Raw genomic sequence first — 20004 nt, 5'->3', positions numbered from 1 at the left:
ATGGCAATCCCCGTCTCATAACATCTTATTATACTATTGCCTTCGCATGTTCACAATCAAGATGGCCGCCACGGTAATCCATCAAAATGAAAGCCAATCGTTGATTGCGCCATTATAGTATGTAAATATAGTGGGAATGGCCGTAAATAATTGATCAGTAAGAATTATATGTCCATTTTGTGGAGTTAAGAGTCGTATTATGCAGTGATTTCATATTTAAACCTAAATGTTAATTAAACTGAAAATTGAACAATGCAAAGTTAAGTGGCGTCATTTCCTCCACACAGCTGGTAACACTGCGAGGATCCATCTTGGAGGACGGGGTGCCGTCAACGGGGAGACACGGCACGGTGCGCGGCCTTCCCCTCAAGGAGGTCCTGGAGCAGGTGGTTCCCGAACTCAGCGTCTCCTGTTTGAGGCTTGCGGTGGGCACGCCGAAAGTCACGGAGCAGCTCCTTAAACTGGACGAGCAAGGGGTTAGCACACACAAATATGTTTTGCTGGCTTGCTGCGCCCGACATTTAACATCTAGTGTGTCTTCACCAGTTAAGTCAGAAGCACAAGGTGGGTGTTCTGCTGTGCCGTGCGGGCCAGAGCACCGAGGAGGAGATGTACAACAACGAGGAGGCGTCGCCCGCTTTCTCTGCCTTCCTGGAGCTGCTGGGCGAGCAGGTGCTCCTCAAAGGTTTCAGCAAATACGCCGCGCAGCTCGACACAAAGAGTGAGTCGACATTCCTCGCAATGGCGTTTACTCCTCCACTGCCTTCCAGTCAATAACAAAACGTGGCACTGCTTCCTTGTTACTGCAGCTGACTCAACAGGCACCCACTCCTTGTACACCACCTACCAGGGCTACGAAGTCATGTTCCACATATCCACCATGCTGCCGTACATGCCCAACAACCCACAGCAGGTAAGAAGTTCAAATGGACATCAAGTTGTCTTTCCTCATTGTATGATACCCTTTCATTCTTTAACTTTTCCATCTTGGCCCAATTTTATTTATATCCATTATTTGCACGTCAGGCTCACTTGTGTTTAAGAATAGACGACGATCGTCTATCTGGGCTGAACAGCTTTATGGAGAAGTGATTTGTTGCCCTACCAAAAGGGACATCATTATAAGCTGTGCTTTGATGACTTCCTCTATATTTACATATTTGTTTACGGCTAACAAGAATTTCAAGTTTGAAATATGTGAGCTATTAAAGTTAGTCACGGGATGGTGGTAAAAATTTATAAATGCTCTCAACATAGTAAATAATTAACCACAAAGTCATCCATTCACGCAGACAGTGTCCAAGTTACTGTTTTAGGGCTGCACTTTGATTTATTCATACACTCAAACTTAAGTTCCCTTCCTTGAATAAGAGGCCCAATACCGCCATCCAGCGGCCTCCTCTGTGCAGTAACATATTCACGTTTTTTTTTTATTCAGACCGCTAGGTGGCGGCATATCACATGTTAAAATGATCAGCAGCGGCAGGAGAGATGTTGCAAATTTTGAAACAGTGGGAGGAAATTAAAAGATAATGATGGATAGACGATCATAGTTTTATATTATCTGAATATATAAAAAAAAAGATTAGATCATAAAAATGAAAACCAATCCGAATGTTATCACTGAAATAAAGATATTCATCCTTCACAATTATATAAAAATATGTAATAATGGCGATAATAGGAAAAAAAAAATACTGGCGCATGTGTATCCAAAGCCAAACTGTTACATAATTGCTACTTTTACACTTCCATCAACAGATGAGCAGGGGATTGCAAAGCAGACACAGTCTGGACCCCGTGCCACACACACACACACGGCCAGACACTAATAGTCTACACACAAAGTGCAAAAACAGATTACATAAACACTCTGTTATGATGTTGGGACCGACCGTCGCCTTGTCAGACTTGTTTCCTCCCGCCGAAATTTGTCATGTAAATGGGTTACATTTTTGTGCCATGTTTTTTTAATTTCCTTAGCTTCTTCGAAAGAGACACATCGGGAACGACATCGTCACCATCATCTTTCAGGAGCCCGGAGCTTTGCCGTTCACCCCTCAGAATATCCGCTCGCACTTCCAGCACGTTTTTGTCATCGTCCGTGTGCACAATCCTTGTTCGGAAAACACCTGCTACAGGTATACCGTTTTTTTCTTTTGAGAGTGTTTGAGGGCATGATATTCAAATCTCCACCTTGTGCTCACTCAGTGTCGCCGTGACGAGAATGAAGGACGTGCCGCCTTTTGGCCCAGCCATCCCAAGCAGCGTCACCTTCCGTGACCCGGACACTTTTCGGAACTTCCTGCTCGCCAAAATCATCAACGCGGAAAATGCGGCGCACAAGTCCGAGAAGTTCCACACCATGGCGACGCGGACGAGGCAGGAATACCTGCGCGATTTGGCGGAGAACTACATCAGCAGCACCCCTTTGGACTCCGCCGGCAAACTCAACAACCTCATCTCCCTGGCGTCCAAAAAACGCGAGCGCTCGAAAGCGCGGGACGCTGCCGAGCTGGGGGCCGCCGGGGCTGTCGCTTGGAGGGTCCTAGCGCAGGACTTTAGCGGCGGCGGTGCTGAGCTCCGCTGCGCCTTGGGCTTTTCCGCCGAATACATCCTCCTGGTGGACTGCTCCACCAAAGAAGTGGTGTTCAACTGCTTCTGCGCCGACGTGATCGGCTGGACGGCCGAGCGCTTGGCTTTGAAGATCTTCTACGGCAGAGGCGACCACATCGCCGTGCGGGTGCTCGAGGGATGCGCGCAAGACATCAGGGAAATGGTGCAGAGGTTGAAGGTGAGGAATATTCCTGGACTGGTTCTTCACTGTTGTCAGTCTTACCGAATTGATTATCAAAGCTAATAAGCCTTTGATCATATAAGCCAGATTGAAGGTAGTAAATTAATATAGAATAAATAATTAACACAAATCCAATAATGATATAAAAAGGTTGATTCAATAACACTCAGTGTGATCGCGTCGCTCGGGACTCCGACGAGGAGGCCATTTCCATATTACGATAATCCCCTGTGACATTTGATGAATTAAATGGCCAGAAAAGGAGATTTCCTGGCGTTCTAAGCCTACAGAGAAGGAGGAAAATAAACAGGACAAGTTAATCTTTGCAGAAGTAGCAAATGCATGTTGATGCTTGGGCTGATCAAGGTCACTGAGAGTCTCTTGACAAAGCGGCAAAATATCAAGTAGGATTAAAACATCCGGCACTCAAATATCCTGTTTTGAAAACATGCTCGCTTGCTTTCAGTCACTGACTGTGGGATGCGAGACGGTGGACATGACGCTGAGGAGAAACGGACTTGGCCAACTGGGCTTCCACGTGCGCTTGGACGGCACCGTGGCCGAGGTACCGGCCAGCTTCCGCGTCGGCCTGTCGACAATCGGCACGCGCTTTTCTGATCTAACCCCGAGGTGGTGGCGCGTCTCGTCGTGCAGGTGGAGGAGTACGGCTTTGCCTGGCAGGCGGGCCTGAGGCAGGGCAGCCGCCTGGTGGAGATCTGCAAAGTCGCGGCGGTGACGCTGACTCACGAGCAGATGATCGACCTGCTCAGGACGTCGGTCACGGTCAAAGTGGTTATCATCCCCCCGTACGAAGAAGGCGGCCCGCGGAGGTGCGTAAAGTGCAACACCGGCGTTTTCGTTGCTCAGCCATCTATCGTTGAACGCGAGATGGATGCCAAAGCCCATCTTGACACAAAAGCGCGGCTGAGCCGGTGGGCAGGATTTTGTGTGGGAGTGTGCGAAAAGAACTAACGGCTTGTGCGAGCATGTCTGGATTTGCGGAACACGCTTGAATTTCAGTCATTGCGGTCGCAGCGTTTAATTACACCATCTTTCAACTCTTTAACACGCACACGCACATTTTGTGGCAGCGGTACAGCTAGTAATTAAGAGTCTTGCATTTCCTCTCTCTCTTTGTGCTAGCCAAGCCGATTGCGTGAGATTAAGGAATCCAATCCACAGGAGGGAGGGAGGGGTAAAAATAAATAATGAAAGCCAGTGGAAGCGATTAATTAAAATGCTTTGCGGGGGGAAAAAAAGAGGGAGGGATTGGGAGGCGGCGCCGGCGAGAGGAGCACAACGTGTCGCAACAGCGCCGAGCCAGCGAGCGAGCGAAAGGGAGTGGGCGGAATGGAGACAGAGAGAAGAGCGAGAGTTGCCTCCGCTCGGCTTCGGAGAGCGGCGGATACGGCAGAGGAGAAGGTGCGATAGATGGCGATAGCGCTTTTAACCCTGCGCCGCACATGTTGGGGGAGCGCCAGCCGTGTGGGAAGAGAACGGCCGCCGCGCGCGCTTCGGGTACGTACCACTCGGACAAAGCAGCATCGGGGAAATATCACAGTGTAGCTAGCTTGATGTCTTTTCTTTTTATATTATACCATGCATGGCGTTTTTATTGTATTTTATTTGCAGGATGAGAAGGCTTAATTGAACCCAGCACTTGGTTTAAGCTGAAAGTACAACTGATGTGTTAAATGGAATTTAAACGTGTCATTTTTAGAATAGTTTGGATCATCTCTGCCGAGACTCAATGTGGCTTATGTGGTCAGGACAGAACAAAGATGCTGAAAAGCTTGTTTGTCCGGTTGACTGTCCATTTATTCTCAACATTCCCTCAGATAAATAATCATTTCATTTTTAACCCCGCTCGCTTTTTAGCATGAATTAGTTTGGAGGTCGCTCAACTTTGCATGGCTAAGACAATGTTCTTCAGAATGCAAACTAGTTGAAACTGAATCAACAGCGCCTCTGCTGTTTCAGATGGGTATTGCACTCTTTTTTTTTTTCCTTAATGTGGTTAGCTTTACAGCTTTTCAGCTTTTTCACAGTCGACAAGTTTGGCCTTCAAATGTCAGCTCAGCCTTTCATGCGTAGAGGTTACGTTCTCGCTGTGCGAGCTTGGCTTTTCTTCAGGGAGCCCTTTCAATTTTTAAAAACAATCTGCTCAGCATATACTGTAGATCAAGGCCAAGTGTGAAATGCTCTTTGATTTGATTGGACGGTATTTTACGCACGCATAGTACTCGACCTCCGTCCCTCAGTAGGCGAGATGGAGTCCTGTTGTGCCAATAATCAGTTTGCTCTCCTCTCATTCTGCTCCTGTCCGTGTCAGGGGAGCTCATTAGTATCCTCCATGATCGGCTGCGAGTTTTCCTACGCGGTGCGGCTCTTTCACGAAAGGATTGGAGCGGAATGTTTACGAACCGCTCGCTTTGTTTGTGACTCTTTCAGGGGCTGCACGGAGGAATATGAGATGAAGACAATGGAGCAGAAGCCCGAAGCTGAGCCTTTGGCGGCGGGCTACCGAGCCTCCCCTCGCTCGGGTTGGCGCTGGGACAGCCCGCCTGTTCCTCAGGGGCTACTCGGCACCACCAACCCGCAACGATGGGCCCCCATGGGCCCCCCACTAGCGCCTCCGCCACTGCGTTCCGCCCACAAGGCTTTGATGCCCGTTCCCTACAGGGAACCTCAGCACTTCAACTCCAAGAGGTGAGAGAGACAAGTCATCAACCAACCCCCTAAAAACTCATATTTTATTTTTAATTTTTATTTTTTTCAATTGATATTTTTATTTATATTCATATTTGTTTCCTTTTTTGTCTGCTCAGACCGGTCAGCTACCCAGAGAACCACTACAGCATCTCATCACCTGCAGGAGGTGATCGATTACTCCCGTACAGAAACCCCTCAGCCAGCTTCTCGTCGCCTTCCTCGGGCCTGGTGGTCCTCCCCACCATGGGGCCATCCGGAATCTCACCGGGGCCCTTTGTGCGCTACAAACCTTCACCGGATAGGTGAGTGGGTGTCGTAAGTCAGATGATGTCATAAGTCAGTCAAACCAAAGATGGAAATACGTATGCTACAGGTTTTATGCAATTGAGATGCAAAATAGGAAGCAAATATCCGTCCGTACAAGTTAAAATCATTTCCGGAATGCGTTGGCCAATGTTTGTGCAGATATGGAACAGGACAGCGTGCCCTGCTGCCCTTCGAGCCCCACTTTGGCATGGACCTCATGTCCAGCGGAGACTCGTCGTCCGGCTTCACCAGTCAGGAGAGCACCATGGAGCGCTGCAAAACCGGTACGTTGTTCCCCAGCCGGCCTCCATTTTGAACCCCCAACAAATTGTTTACATCAATGGTCCAGTGTGGATCAATTGTGTGATGTAGATGCTCATTATTATCTTATTGCCTCAACATCCAGAATTTTTTTTTTTGTAGGTTTTTATTTGTTTATTTGAATCATGGTGTTTCTCCCTTTTGCATGTAGAACCCATCTGGCATGTTCCAGTGGTAGCGTCCAGGGTGCAGGCTGTTGCTGGTGGTGGAGGAGGAGGCGGAGGGGGCCAGAGCCAGAGGAGACTCAGACCGGACGTCCAAGGGAAAGACTCCCCAAACAGACACTCAAAGGTTGGAGTCACTATTCGAAACGGTCACCGTGTCACCTTCCGTCCTTAACTACTCATTTGCTTGCCTCAGGGTGAGACCCAGTACTCCAGCCCCTCCAGCAGCAACACGCTGTCCAGTAACGCCTCCAGCAGCCACAGCGACGAGCGCTGGTTCGACGGAGGAGCGGCGGGCGACAGAGGAAACGGGGGTTTCCCCAGCGACCCCGCCGAGCCCGATCCGGACCACCTTAACAAGGGCGGATCCAACGACAGCGGCATCGACGCGCCGGCCTACTATAACAATCACAACAGTCGCCAGGTTTCGGGCGCTCAATCCCATAAGCCTTCGCACGGGTCCAGCCCGTACAACCAGGAGCTGTCCATGAGAAGGAGCGGCGGCGGGGGGGACGCCAAGAAACGGGAATCGTCAACCGACATTTCGGCCACTGCCCGTCAGAACAAAGGGTATCGCACCCGGACGTTCCCTCCTAAATCCAGCGCTGAAAAAATGGACACTTTCAAACCAAGGTAATAAAACATGTCACTGTGGACGATCATAAACAAATGGATATATTTCATATTGTTGTGTTCCAGAGCCTACACACCTCAGGGTTACACCACTCCCACGGTGGACAAAGCACGCCCCGTCCGCGCCTCGACCACCACACCCACGTCGGCGCACCTGAGCTCCACCCCTCTTTCTAGCTCCGCCCCCAAAGCCTTTTACGGAAAGAGCAGACCGAGCACCTTGCAGCCCGAAGACGGCGGCCCGTCACCTTCAAACGCAAACACCTCGTCCGGCTCCGACAGCGGCAACAGCAAAATGTACGTTGGTCATCCTCTTACATTACTTTTATATCTTCTGTAGTGTCAAATGAAATAAGTCACTCTGTTGTATTCCAAGTCAAGAAAAAAATTGGCAAATTGTTCAAATTTGAGATAAGACAAAAGCCATGTTGTTTATAATAACAATGTCGTTGTGGCGCCATTTTGTGGCATCTTTAGGCAGTGCTTGCCAATTACAGCCTCCATATTTGGTGTCGATGTCTTTTAGTCAGGTGGACGTGAACTCGAAGAATGTGTTTGGACAACCGCGACTGCGAGCGTCTCTGAGAGACTTGCGCTCTCCGCGACGGACGTACAAGAGCACCATCGAGGACGATCTGAAGAAACTGATCATCATGGACAACCTGGGAGAGTCTCCGCAGCGGGATCCGGTAAGGACCAAAGTCACATGTGCACAAAAACCAACCTTTATTATTATTCTACCGAAGGAATAGGATCGATTTCACTTGTCACTATTGTGACGTTGTTCTCCGCTGCAGTCTCCCAGGCGCACGCTGCAGCGCACCTTTTCCGACGAGTCTTTGTGCAGCGGTCGCAGGGACGCCAGCTTCGCCAACTCGGAAAACCAGTCGGCCCCCGTGGACATGCTCTTCACGTGCACGCTGCCCGTACGCAAGCACTCTGCCTCCTCCAATCACCCGCAGACCAAGAAGGGTGAGTCGCACTGGTTTATGGCCGACATGCCCGTTTTTTTTTTTTTTTTTTTTGCACTCATAAGCGTTTCCCCCGCAGTGCCGCTGTCTGCGTCGGAATTGTCCCTTACTGAGGTGAAAGACAAAGTCCCCCCGCTGAGGAGGCTGGATCCCGGTCTCATGCCCCTGCCTGACACGGCCTGCGGACTAGAGTGGTCCAGCCTGGTCAACGCTGCCAAAGTCTATGAAGGTGAACACTTCATCTAACTTCCTGCCACTCGTGGACAACTGCCAACTTTTCGTCCAATCAGGTTTTCTCCTTCCAGCACAAAGAGCCGTGTCGCTCTTCTCGCTGACCGAGACACGTGGGGAAGGCGTGGACATGAGGCCTGCCAGCAGTCCTGTGCAGTTTCCCACGCCTCAGACGCCACGGACCACGCCCACCTTAAGCGGGTACCTTACTTTTCACGCATTCATCTCGCACACGCTTCTTGAACGTTAAAATGGACTCTGACCCCTACAGCGACGAGGCGCCCAACGATTTGTCAGGGCGTCTGTACCATCTGGAGGTGATGTTGAAACAGCTCAACAATGACCTGGAAAAAGTGAGTGAATTACACTTCAGTCTTTTGGTTTATTTGAGGCTTGCGCTTAAGTCATACCAAAAACACTTCAGGCTAATTAAATCCGTCAAGCCAGTGTCATATTCTACACGTGTGTCATCTCAGGAGAAGCACGACAAGTTTGCGCTCATGGCCGAGATGGCCAACCTGCGCGAGAACAACATGCGGCTGCAGGAGGAGAGCGTAACAGCCAGCGAGCAGCTGCGCAAGTTCAACCGAATCTTTGGCCACCTGGGCGAGGGCGAGCGCGATGCACACCCCGCCGTGCACCAGGCGCCGCCCAAAAGGGAGTGAACGCGACTGGAGTGAACTGCCTTAAAACTGGAAACACCCCCCCCCCCCCCCCCCCCCACCCAATCCTCCCTTCTGAGCCGCTTATTTTTCTAGGTCTTGGATGTTCGGTTCCTATGTTCAAGGAAACAGTTTGAATCACCTAGAGAGGCCTAAATACTGTTCCTGGCAAAAACAGTGTGATAGACTACATCTCCCACAATGCACTTGAAGTCCCGGAAGCTCTACACATTCTTAAGTACTGTACATACGACCATTGTGAGGTACACGCTTACCTGTTTATATCATCTGTATTGTACTGATGTTATTGTTGGAATACAAGAGTGCGCGCGTGAATGGTGTGCGCGTGTTTATACGACGACAACTGGGTGATGAACAAACTAGTTTACGGAAAACTCGTGGACCCTCATCGTTTACAATGAGGACCTTTAGTACTCGGAGGCGGAGGTAGTGAAGGTGTTTCACCTGCACCTCCAACATTCACCAAATCTTTTTGCGCTCATTTACTTGTGTTTTCTATAGCTTTTAGCACTAATTATCTATTTTAAGCATTGAGCTAACACATAGCCACAAAGCTTGAACTAGCTTCCTGGCTAATTAGGATATTTCACTAATGTCTTAACGTTCTTTTATCGCTGAGCTAAGTAATGTTTTCTGCGGCTTTTCCGGCTAACTAACTAGCAAATTGATATTTCTTGCTAATGTCATAATTCATTTCATCATTAAGCTTACACATCACAAGCCACACTTTTTCAATAGCTTTGAGCGTAAATTAGCATTTCCCACCAATGTCTTCTCCATGTTTTATCAGAGATAAGTGGGAGACTGTTAGCATTTGCAATGGCTTTGCGCACTAATTAGCTTGCTAATTAGCATTTCCTACAATGCAATCATTTTAATCATTGCGGCAAGCATAACTACATTAACAACGCCACAAGCCATATGGGTGACAGTTCCCCCCCCATCAACCCCTCTTAACAATAAGCTAAACTAAGCTAGGCTACTAAAAACAATTTGTTCTTTCTCCTACTCTATCCCAAAAAGTATATATATTTTCTTTCCAGAATTTCAAGCTATTTCTATACTCGTCTTTATAAAACAAAAAAGGCAAATTGTGCTTCTATTATCATTTACTGTACACTTGGGAGACAAAATGCCCCTGTTCCGTCTGTGAAAGAAAACTCCTATTTATATACTGTTGATCTATTTTTCATACAGAAAGACAGTTTTGTCCTTTTCGGCTGCCGGTACTTTTTGATAACTCCGATAACACTGTTTGCGATGACTGGAACTGTTTGAATACTTGGCTCAGGTTCCTTATGATACTGGACCTAAAGGCTACACCACCACAGGTACTGTTTTGAGGAAAAAAAAAAAATAGCATCTTGGCTTTCCCTTTAAGGCTTCTTTCTTCTGGTAGGAAATTAGTGAAGTTAAATATGACGTTTGTGGAATGGTTTGATGGTGACTGAGGACAGGCACATGTAAATGGAACATATCAAGGGCGGGCAACCTGATCCAAACTGCCATGCAATTTTAAAAAGCTCTGAAAAACCCAAGTCCATTTAAACCACACGCTCTCTGTGGATTTCCCAACCCTGCAGATGAAAGATCACATTAATTCCTCCGAGGTGTCTACATCTTGTTTTTCTCATGTAAAAAAGGGTTTTTCTAAATATAATTGCTTCTTTTTTTTAATGTATGATGAAGCTATTTATAGCCTACGGTGATCCATGTTGAACAAATCAGTAATGGTAATGTACAATTTTCCTTTCTATATGTTTTGATAATTTATTTTTTGGTTGTAATGCATACAACAGTGAGGATGTGAGGAGCAGGTACTGTTATTATTGTCTTTCCTCTTCTGTTTGCTCTGGGTTGTAACAAGTGTACATTTTAAAATGTAAATTATGTCTTCATTTTATAAAAAAATAAAATGAATTCTTAAGTTTTTGTACGCTTTTACCTTGTAATAGACCTCAGGTAAATCTCTAGATCGCAGAACTACGACTATTGCAGCCGAGAAGCATGGTAACCACTTATTGTTAAACATGTTACGGTTTTTATTTAATGAATATTAACACTTAAGAACAAAATTGCTGCTGTTCAACAGGATAGTTGGAGTTAGATGCAAGCGGAATGGTGGAAGCCTTCAAGAACCGCACATGAGGCACTCGTCTCTGTTCTCCAGAGAGCACACCATGGCGGCCGTGTTGCGCTCCTTGACGTCTTCCTCGGGAATTATTTCTGCGGTGCCGTTGGTCAGGCCGGAGGTCTCCTTCAGCTTCTGCTTGTCTAGTGTGAATTGGATGGGGTTGGCGGCTGGCTTGGTGCGCAGGTAGTACATGCCTGTCTTCAGTCCCTGGGAGCAGATGGATGACAATTTAAAGTACACGCTAAGAAAGCTTCTGTTATGTGTAAATCCTTCCTCGGCCTCTTCATGACACCTACCTGCTTCCAACCGTAGAAGTGCATGCTGGTCAGTTTGCCGTAATTGGGCTCTGCGATGTGGATGTTGAGCGATTGGCTCTGGTCGATGTAGGCCCCTCGGTCGGCGGCCATCTTTAGAACCGTCTTCTGGGAGATCTCCCACACGGTTTTGTATAACTGTTTGAGGTCATCGGGGATCCCAGCAATTTCCTGGAGAGAAGAAAAACAAGACAAGGATTAGGAATACAGTAATCCTCCTGCTATACTGTAGATTTTTATGTTCTGAAGATATTTAACCTGAATGGAGCCGTTGTTAGCAATCAGCTGGTTCTTCATGTCCTCACCCCACAAACCCCTCTCAGTGAGATCCTTGAGCAGGTGCGGGTTGACACACTGGAACTCGCCGGAGAGCACCCTACGCGTGTAGATATTGCTGGTGTACGCCTCGATGGACTCGTTGTTACCGAGGATCTGCGCGGTGGAGGCGGTAGGCATGGGTGCCAGCAGCAGGCTGTTCCTCACCCCGTGCTTGGCGATCTTCTCTTTGAGCAGCGCCCAGTCCCACAATGTTGTGGGTGTCCGTTGCCACATGTCATACTGGAGGATCCCCTTGCTGACAGGTGAGCCTGGGTATGTCTTGTAGGGGCCGTGCTCGGCGGCCAGCTCGCAGCTGGCCTCCAGCGCTGCGTAGTAAAGTGTCTCGAAGATCTGGGTGTTGAGCAGCTGCGCCTCGGGGCTCTCGAAGGGATGCCGCATGAGGATGAAGGCGTCGGCCAGCCCTTGGACGCCGATGCCGATGGGCCGGTGACGCATGTTGGACCGTTCCGCCTCAGGCACCGGGTAGTAGTTGATATCAATGATTCTGTTGAGATTCTTGACGATGACTTTGGTGACGGCCGCCAGCTTCTTGAAGTCGTACGTGCGCTCGGGCGTGACGTACATGTTGAGCGCCACGGAGGCCAGGTTGCACACGGCCACCTCATCGTGGCTGGTGTACTCCACGATCTCTGTGCACAGGTTGCTGCACTTGATGGTGCCCAGGTTCTGCTGGTTGCTCTTGCGGTTGCACGAATCCTTGTAGAGCATGTAGGGCGTGCCCGTCTCCGTCTGCGACTCGATGATGGCGTACCACACCTGCTGGGCCTTCACCACCCGCTTGACCCGGCCCTCCTTCTCGTAGCGCGTGTAGAGCTCCTCGAACTCTTCGCCCCAGCACTCGTCCAGGCCGGGGCACTCGTTGGGGCACATGAGCGACCAGTCCTGGTTGCTCTCCACCCTCTTCATGAAAAGATCCGGGATCCACAGGGCGTAGAACAGGTCTCGGGCGCGGCGTTCCTCCTTGCCAGTGTTCTTCTTCAGCTCCAGGAAGTCGAAGACGTCAAAATGCCACGGCTCCAGGTACATGGCGAAAGCACCGGGCCGCTTGTTGCCGCCCTGGTCCACGTACCGCGCCGTGTTGTTGTAGACGCGCAGCATGGGCACCAGGCCGTTGGAGTTGCCGTTGGTACCGGCGATGTAGCTGCCCGTGGAGCGGATGCAGCTGACCGCCACGCCAATGCCGCCTGCCGACTTGGAGATGAGGGCACAATGCTTGAGCGTGTCGTAGATGCCCTCGATGCTGTCGTCTTTCATGGCCAGCAAGAAACAGCTGGACAACTGCGGCCTGTTGGTGCCGGCATTGAAGAGCGTGGGCGAGGCGTGAGTGAACCACCTTTCTGACAGCAGGTTGTACGTCTCGATGGCCGCGTCCACGCGCTCGCCGTGAATGCCCACCGCCACCCGCATCAGCATGTGCTGCGGTCGCTCCGCCACCTTGCCGTTGATCTTGAGCAGGTACGAGCGCTCCAGGGTCTTGAAGCCGAAGAAATTGTAAGAGAAGTCGCGGTCGTAGATGATTGCCGAGTTGAGGCGATCTTTGTGCTCCATAACCACATCCAGCGTCTCCTTGGAGATCATGGGTGAGTGGCGGCGGTTGAGCGGGTTGACATAGTTGAAAAGGTCCTCCATGACCTCACTGAACACCTTTTTTGTCTCCTTGTGCAGGTTGGAGACGGCGATGCGCGCCGCCAGGATGGCGTAGTCAGGGTGCTTGGTGGTGAGCGTGGCGGCGATCTCGGCCGCAAGCGTGTCCAACTCCACCGTGGTCACGCCGCTGTACAGGCCCTGGATCACTTTCATGGTGATCTGGGCCGGGTCCACAAAGTCCGAGTTGAGGCCATAGCAAAGCTTCTGGATGCGGGAGGTGATTTTGTCAAACATGACACGCTCTTGGCGGCCATCTGGAATACAACAACACCGAGGCCATTACAACTCCCATCTTTGTAAAGGCCCAACGACAGCTTTTTGGAAATATTATACTTTTATCCATTTTATTTCTACCTTACCCTTTCTCAGGGTACACAAGGTTTGTAGTCGAAATTGTTCACACAAGTAAATTTGAAGTCATTTGTGGCAGAGGAGAGTTCAAATTTGAGGTTAAAGAATTACATTTAAAGTCGGCATAAAAATTTGAATGTAAAGGTGTGCCCGTGTGCGCTTGCGCGTTCGTACGTTTGGCGCCAACTATGACAAAGAACCCTCAAGAAACTCAGCCAAGAACAAGAAGGAAAAGACACACTGCATCCACTCCTGAGCGGTAGTGCTGTTAAAAAGTTATTTTAACCAAACATGCTTGCTTTGCTTCAATTAATCCACCTAGAAAAGCCAAGTTAGCTGTTGTGTGTCGCTAACTAACTCTGCATCGTACAGGCTCAACTTTGCCCGTGTGAGACAAATCTGCTCGCTTGCAAAGGTATTATGACACAAAATGTTTTATTTTCGTCTTGCAATATGGAAGCCAAAACGGAAGAGACGAGGATCTGAGGGTTGCCACTCACCTCTCTTAATCACATGCATCTTGGCAACGTTGTTGGATCTCCTACAGAGCAGCTACGGAGTTGTCCTGTCTACACCGCCAAAATGTTCTTTCGCCCGCCGAGTGCTGTTGGAGCGCAAACAGCGCGGGAGAAAATGATTGCCTAACTCCTGCCAACGTTATATTCATAGGGAAAGGAAGGCCGAGACATTGACCAATCTGCAACGGGAAAGCTGATGCTCGTCACGCGTCCCCCCCAATAAGAACTACATGACGTAAAACGCATCGAGAAAAGGCCGGCTCTTATTTCAGGAGAGACAATCGGTACGTTTTAAAGTACATTTTTCTGCTTGTTTAGATGTACAATACAAATTTTCAGTTGATGAACAATTATTGTTAAGAACTAGTGATGCTCCTTTTTTTTACTTCAAGGACAATCTGAAAAATGCTTCTCTCTCCAGTGGGAAGCGACAAAGTATACTATGCTGTTCAAAATTAGAACAGCGATACACGTAAACAAATGTTTTAAGATATAAAACTGATATTAGTCCAAACAAAACTGAAAGGAAAAGGCTCCTTTGTGTTCTGAAACTAAAAGGAAAAGCCTCATTTGCGGTCAGTCGTGTAATTAAATCAAATGGGTGTTTTGCACTCATTAACCAGATGGTGGCGGTAAAGATCCAAAAACGTTGTTTGCTAACTGCTATTGTAAAAAGAAGAACGTCACAAAGCCAACAAAAACCCGGAAGTGAAAATACTTACAAAACCCTCGCTAACCACGAAATATGTTGTATGTTATCTATTAGTCGTGGATAATTTGGTAAGTTAATGATGTTGTGCGACGATAACGTGTAGTTGTCTTTAAAAAACATGTTAGAACAAGTTACGTCAACGTAAACTTAAGCGCTTGGAAGATGTAAAGCTTGTTTCTACGACTTGTCACCAAGTCCCGCCTCCTGTGTTACTTGCCCCCTCACGTGCTCCATGTACGGACACGTAGTGATTTGATTTGGAACCCGCTGACTGGATCTCTGCAGCCGCTCTCATGTCCAAGTCCTCCAGGCGGCACATGCCCAGCCCGCGGCAGGGCACCGACCGTGACCGTTGGACAAGGCTGTGTCTCCTCGGTTTGTTCGTGGTCGCCCTGGTGCTCCTGTTTTACCTGACCAACGTCCCCTTTGCGGACCGCGGGCGGGTTGCAGATCTGTACAAAGATAAGGTAAAACAAATGACATCTCATGGTACACATTTAGATGAACATTGGAATTGTCTCAAGTCATTCCAAAAATGTGTGTTTTAAAAAAAAAAAAAAAAATTCCAACTATTCAACAGTATTTGTCTTTAATCTCTTTACATTGTGCGGTCATTAAGAGACCAAGACGGCCTATTAGAAACAGTAAGTACCATAGAAAAAAAAAGATTTTTTATCAAAATGTTACAAATAGACTGGAAGAGTCACTTATAAGTCATGGAAATAACTATTTGTGGATTTTATGTATCAAAACACCTGTTCAACAGGTTAGAGAACATTCTGTGCACATGTATGAAAACAGCTGGACAGTTGGTGCATTTAAAAGTTTAGAAAATATCCAATTCATTTCACTTTTAGAAGTTACAGTGCCTTTTTGGTTCATCTTGAAGTTTACCCAAAAGCCCAAACATTTTTTACATTGTTGAATTTTCAAAGGTTCATTCATATTTTGTGGCCTTTCCAGTGGTACCACAAACACACCCAGTACAGTGCAGCACAAATCCAGCAACTGGTATCTCAAATACAGCTAAATCGCATATGGGAGAGACACCTGAGGCCTATCCTGATCGAAAGGCTACCCGGGACGGAAGGCAGCAGGATGGTGCAGCAGGTAAATCTCAGTAGATTTCTTTTTGTGCATCATGGCTTTGATTTTTTGCAGTCTTTGATATATATTGAAATTGATTCAAGTGCGCTATAAAGTCATTAAATGCTCCTCCTCCCGCAGCACATCATATCCACGCTGTCCCCGCTGTCCGCTGGCTGGGACTTAGAATTGGATCGCTTTCTGTCTGTCACGCCAAAAGGGCAGGTTATATTCACAAATGTCATGGCCACTCTCGACCCCATGGCCCCTCGCAAGCTGCTGCTGACGTGCCATTACGACTCCAAGGCACTGCCTCGGGACAAACAGTTCCCGCACAGGGTGTTCCTCGGGGCAAGTGACTCGGCGGTGCCCTGCGCTATGATCCTGGAGCTGGCTACCGCACTGGATAACAAGCTCAGGGCTTACAAAAGACAGGTGAGTTGAAGGCTCACATACATGTATGGTTGTAACTCTTTTATTTTTTTTTTCCCCCAGCTGGCTTTGTTGTTTCAATCACACAAAAGTCTTTATGATATAGTAAAGCATACATTTACTGTACGTATAGCGGGGGAGGACCAACAAAGCAAATTATTTTTGCTTCCCTTCACTCCAAATTAAAAGTTAACCTACTTTATTTCAATATAACCATCTCATGCTCTTCTTTTGTTGTCTATTCACAGAGGCCTCAAGTCACTCTGCAGCTGGTCTTTTTTGACGGGGAAGAGTCGTTTGAGAAATGGACCATGACCGATTCACTGTACGGCTCCCGTCACCTGGCTGAGCGCATGGCTTCCACGCCATACCCTGCAGGCGCCATGTATACCACCCTGCTAAACACTGTGGTGAGGAATACAGTGGTGCTATGTTGCAGTTTATCTTACTGCAGCTTTTAATGAGGAGCTGGGATTGTCTCTTTGTATTTGTATGGATTATACTGCCACCAGGTGGCCAGGACAGGCACATCAGAATTAGCAACACAAGTTTGTCCATTGAATTTATTAAATGTTGGCAGAAAATGCAATATTTTTGGCTAGGTTTTTTTAAAATATTTTTTTATGTGGAAAAAAACACAAGTTACTGTATCAACCTTCAATTGACTTTCCAGGACCTCTTGCTGCTGCTCGACCTTCTGGGTCCTCCCAATCCAATGATTGTGAACCACTTTGAAAACACGGCACGCTGGTTTGACCGCTTGATAGCCGCAGGTACGTGCACCAGGGGGGTTCACAACAAATAGAAGCAAATCTAATGTACGCTAACCCCCTTCTCGGCCTCTCGTTGACAGAGAAGCGCCTCCACCGTCAAGGTTTGCTGGCGGCGCACCCCCTGGAGCAGACCTACTTCAGGAAGGACGTGGTGTTTGGAAAAGTTGAGGATGATCATACTCCCTTCCTCCATAGAGGTGAATGATGCACATGACACAAAGTAAAATATGGCTACTAAGATGCTAGATGCAGATTTGATAAGACGGCATAGAAGATACAATTTTGCCCACGGTCAATAATATGAACCTTTGTGCCAGCGAGCCTTATTTTGGACTTGATGTTCCACGTTTCCCTGTCCATCACCTCCAGGCGTGCCTGTCCTCCACCTCATCGCCACGCCCTTCCCGGACGTCTGGCACACAATGGACGACACCGAGGAGAACATCCATCGTCCCACCGTGGAGAATCTGACCAAAGTCATTGCTGTGTTCCTGGCTGAATATTTAGGCTTATGATGGCCACTTCTCATCAACTCTGAAGGAAATTGAAGGACTGGAGTGAGAAAATGTCAGTCAAGTGGACACCAGCTGAAGATCTCTCACCGCTGTGTCCTAGGTCAAGTATTTTTTCTACTGCATACATGTTAGCAGATCTGAACAATGAATTGCTTTTATTTCTCTGAACTCGGCCTTTCTCCTTACTCCCATAAATCTTAAATGCACAAATGAGACTTTTTTAAGGTCAATGTCAAAACACTGAAATGCGGTACAAAAAAAAAAAAAGATGGAATGTTTTACCTGCAAGAAATTGTGAAAATCTTCCAATTTGTCACTTTTAATCTGTATCAAAGCAGATTTTTCCAGCAGGATTACAGCCACAGTTATTTATTGACCATAAAACCGGCGCACTATTTCTTGACTAGTCACGTTCTTAAGCCATAGTTTCTTAACGTATTAATGATGGTGACTGCAATACATGATTAGGCATGGGCCAATTACCGGTTTGACAAGTCAAGGTTTCGCTAACCCCGGATACTGGCTGTCACTGGTAATGAGCTCTCTTAGGATTTTGCTCCTTGCAGAGTTGAGTAGTTAATTGCCTCCAATGTTTTTTGTTCTCCTTCCGAGCAGTTATACACGGAGGTAGGGAGCAATACAATGGTAAAAAAACAAATATTTCTCCAAAGGTCATTTTAGACAAGTAATTTTAATGCCGTGATATCATTTTTGCTCATTGTTAAAACCTAATATTGGACCGTGCCTAAACATGATGGATTTCAGTAAGCGGAGGGACCATGTTTCGAATATGGGTCATAGGGTTTTTGGACCAAGGGTTCCTCGGTGTGACCCAAAAGTCACTACATGTTTCCTTTTTTGTTTCAGGTATCATTCAAATCACGAATGTGAGGCCATCAGCATTTAACGGCTCAAGCTTTGCACTTTTTGTAAGCACACCAGCCTCGCCAATTGACATTGGAGCAGCGTTGCAAAATCACTGACATTTTTCTGTCATCGACGGCAAAGGTATTCATGTTATTTTTTTTTATAACAAGATCCACTACTACCGCCATTGTTGGAAACACCAAAGTTGTAGAGCAACTGCTTTTGAGCGAGGGAAAAACATACAGCAATACAGAATATGCAAAGCCTGAGCAGTCAAATGTTAACAGTAGATGAAATGCAGAGTAACTTTTGGCTCATCTTGCGCAACCTGCTTCACACAGTACAAGATGTACTATGTGTTTGAGCCTTCATGGAGTGTATTGCATGAAGTGATATTTAGAAATAAACAATCTGTAAATTTACTGGAGGTGTTTATAAGTGTCCAAACCAAAAATCCGGGTTAAATGCACAGTTAGATTTTGAATGGGGAAAATCAAGCGATTACACTATGTCATATAAATGTACTTTATTACATTGGCGTGTAATATAAAAAATAGAATGCATTTAATACAAAAGAGGAGAAAACAAAACAAGTGATCCCTTTTCAAACACTATCAAATAGTCAATACATTATCTTTGGTGAATGCTGGAGTTCTTTGTGTGTGTGTGTGTGTCAGGTAGGAAAGCTAAAACTCCCAAATACATAATTGTGCATTTGCCCAAACAGGCTTGATGTGATTTTGGTTAGAGATGGCTCATGCATCAGACAAAACATATTTGACATACAAATTCATATTTCCCTTTATCCCTCTGTTATTTAAATGCTTAATACAAATGATCTTTTTTCCATCTGATGCGACCACTTAAAACATTTATTTGAACAACTGATGAAAATGAATGTCATTTTCTTTTTTCTTCAAATAAAACGTGAAACACCAATGGACAAAATGAGTTTTGGTTTAAATGTACAAACAAAACAGTCTTGTATAGAAAGTCTACACACCCCTGCTCAAATGCCAGTTTTTCATCATTAACATTTTAAAACTATTAACGTGGCCTGTTTTCGTCAACCTTAATAATAATAATAATCTGTGGGTGTTGGGGAAATCATAGAACATCAGAAATTTGTGGTTAATCCAATCTAACAAGAATGTGAATGCGATTGGTTATTTCTAAACACACCTGTTAAGAGGGTGTGCACACTTTTACAACCACATCACAGTCATTTCTATTTACCCCTTTTTGAAAAGATTTTTCAAAATGGTTGAGTTGTGTAGCTCACATTTAAATTTCAGAATGAATCACAAAAAACACATTTGAACTGGGGTGTGTAGACTTTTTATGGCCATTGTATGTTGCCACAAAAATGGCCATAATGTAACGACAAAGACTTTAAAAAGTGTGTGTGTGTGTGTGTGTGTACCATTAATGGCCAAAATGTTTCACCGCTGACAGTGGAAGGTCCACAAGACCATTTCAGACTTGAATTATGGAAGTT

General features: G+C 46.8%; 3 protein-coding genes across 5 annotated transcripts in view; 2 read left to right on the top strand and 1 right to left on the bottom strand.

The window, feature by feature from the left end:
* Positions 1–10750, top strand: part of sipa1l3 (signal-induced proliferation-associated 1 like 3) — a 32820-nt gene extending 22070 nt beyond the window's left edge. The window contains exons 5-23 of one of the 2 annotated variants that reach the window (XM_049726551.1): positions 288–476; positions 547–721; positions 810–913; positions 1984–2141; positions 2212–2794; positions 3264–3362; positions 3452–3627; positions 5249–5506; positions 5626–5811; positions 5975–6099; positions 6288–6427; positions 6497–6933; positions 7000–7230; positions 7460–7622; positions 7731–7905; positions 7984–8133; positions 8210–8336; positions 8407–8488; positions 8612–10750. In XM_049726551.1, coding sequence (XP_049582508.1) covers positions 288–476; positions 547–721; positions 810–913; positions 1984–2141; positions 2212–2794; positions 3264–3362; positions 3452–3627; positions 5249–5506; positions 5626–5811; positions 5975–6099; positions 6288–6427; positions 6497–6933; positions 7000–7230; positions 7460–7622; positions 7731–7905; positions 7984–8133; positions 8210–8336; positions 8407–8488; positions 8612–8800 — 3747 coding nt within the window. In that variant the 3' untranslated portion in view covers positions 8801–10750. Of the gene's footprint in view, positions 1–287; positions 477–546; positions 722–809; positions 914–1983; positions 2142–2211; positions 2795–3263; positions 3363–3451; positions 3628–5248; positions 5507–5625; positions 5812–5974; positions 6100–6287; positions 6428–6496; positions 6934–6999; positions 7231–7459; positions 7623–7730; positions 7906–7983; positions 8134–8194; positions 8337–8406; positions 8489–8611 lie in introns of both variants that reach the window. The other variant, XM_049726550.1, reaches the window with a different exon arrangement.
* Positions 10751–10836: 86 nt separating this feature from the next.
* On the bottom strand, positions 10837–14274 carry rrm1 (ribonucleotide reductase M1 polypeptide). Its single transcript, XM_049726554.2, has 4 exons — positions 14104–14274; positions 11525–13506; positions 11249–11437; positions 10837–11159 (listed from the first exon to the last, which is right to left on the bottom strand). The coding sequence occupies exons 1-4, from the start codon at positions 14120–14122 to the stop codon at positions 10950–10952; spliced, it is 2400 nt and encodes a 799-aa protein (XP_049582511.1). The 5' UTR covers positions 14123–14274; the 3' UTR covers positions 10837–10949.
* Position 14275: 1 nt separating this feature from the next.
* qpctla (glutaminyl-peptide cyclotransferase-like a) lies at positions 14276–19445 on the top strand. Of its 2 annotated transcripts, none has more exons than XM_049726564.2 (8): positions 14276–14405; positions 15082–15300; positions 15797–15943; positions 16061–16354; positions 16600–16761; positions 17025–17124; positions 17205–17321; positions 17494–19445. In XM_049726564.2, exons 2-8 carry the CDS (start codon positions 15127–15129, stop codon positions 17637–17639), a joined length of 1140 nt encoding a protein of 379 aa, XP_049582521.1. In that variant the 5' UTR covers positions 14276–14405; positions 15082–15126; the 3' UTR covers positions 17640–19445. The 2 variants fall into 2 exon arrangements, with proteins under 2 accessions (XP_049582521.1, XP_049582520.1); XM_049726563.2 differs by lacking the exon at positions 14276–14405 and adding an exon at positions 14796–14901.
* The last annotated feature ends 559 nt before the right edge of the window (positions 19446–20004 follow it).

This window comes from Syngnathus scovelli, chromosome 7 (genome assembly GCF_024217435.2).
Source record: "Syngnathus scovelli strain Florida chromosome 7, RoL_Ssco_1.2, whole genome shotgun sequence".
NCBI classification, from domain to species: domain Eukaryota; kingdom Metazoa; phylum Chordata; class Actinopteri; order Syngnathiformes; family Syngnathidae; genus Syngnathus; species Syngnathus scovelli.
The sequence above is the reverse complement of the archived record's forward strand: the minus strand, read 5'-3'. Positions and strand labels throughout refer to the sequence as shown.

Bases quoted from the DNA above. Each gene is read 5' to 3' on its own strand.
- rrm1 (XM_049726554.2), bottom strand. The intron at 11,438-11,524 runs GTTAAATATCTT...TCTTCTCTCCAG, and splicing joins CTAACAACGGCTCCATTCAG to GAAATTGCTGGGATCCCCGA. The intron at 11,160-11,248 runs GTAGGTGTCATG...ATCTGCTCCCAG, and splicing joins ACTTCTACGGTTGGAAGCAG to GGACTGAAGACAGGCATGTA.
- qpctla (XM_049726564.2), top strand. From the start codon at position 15,127: ATGTCCAAGTCCTCCAGGCGGCACATGCCCAGCCCGCGGCAGGGCACC. The intron at 15,944-16,060 runs GTAAATCTCAGT...CTCCTCCCGCAG, and splicing joins GCAGCAGGATGGTGCAGCAG to CACATCATATCCACGCTGTC. The intron at 16,762-17,024 runs GTGAGGAATACA...TTGACTTTCCAG, and splicing joins CCACCCTGCTAAACACTGTG to GACCTCTTGCTGCTGCTCGA.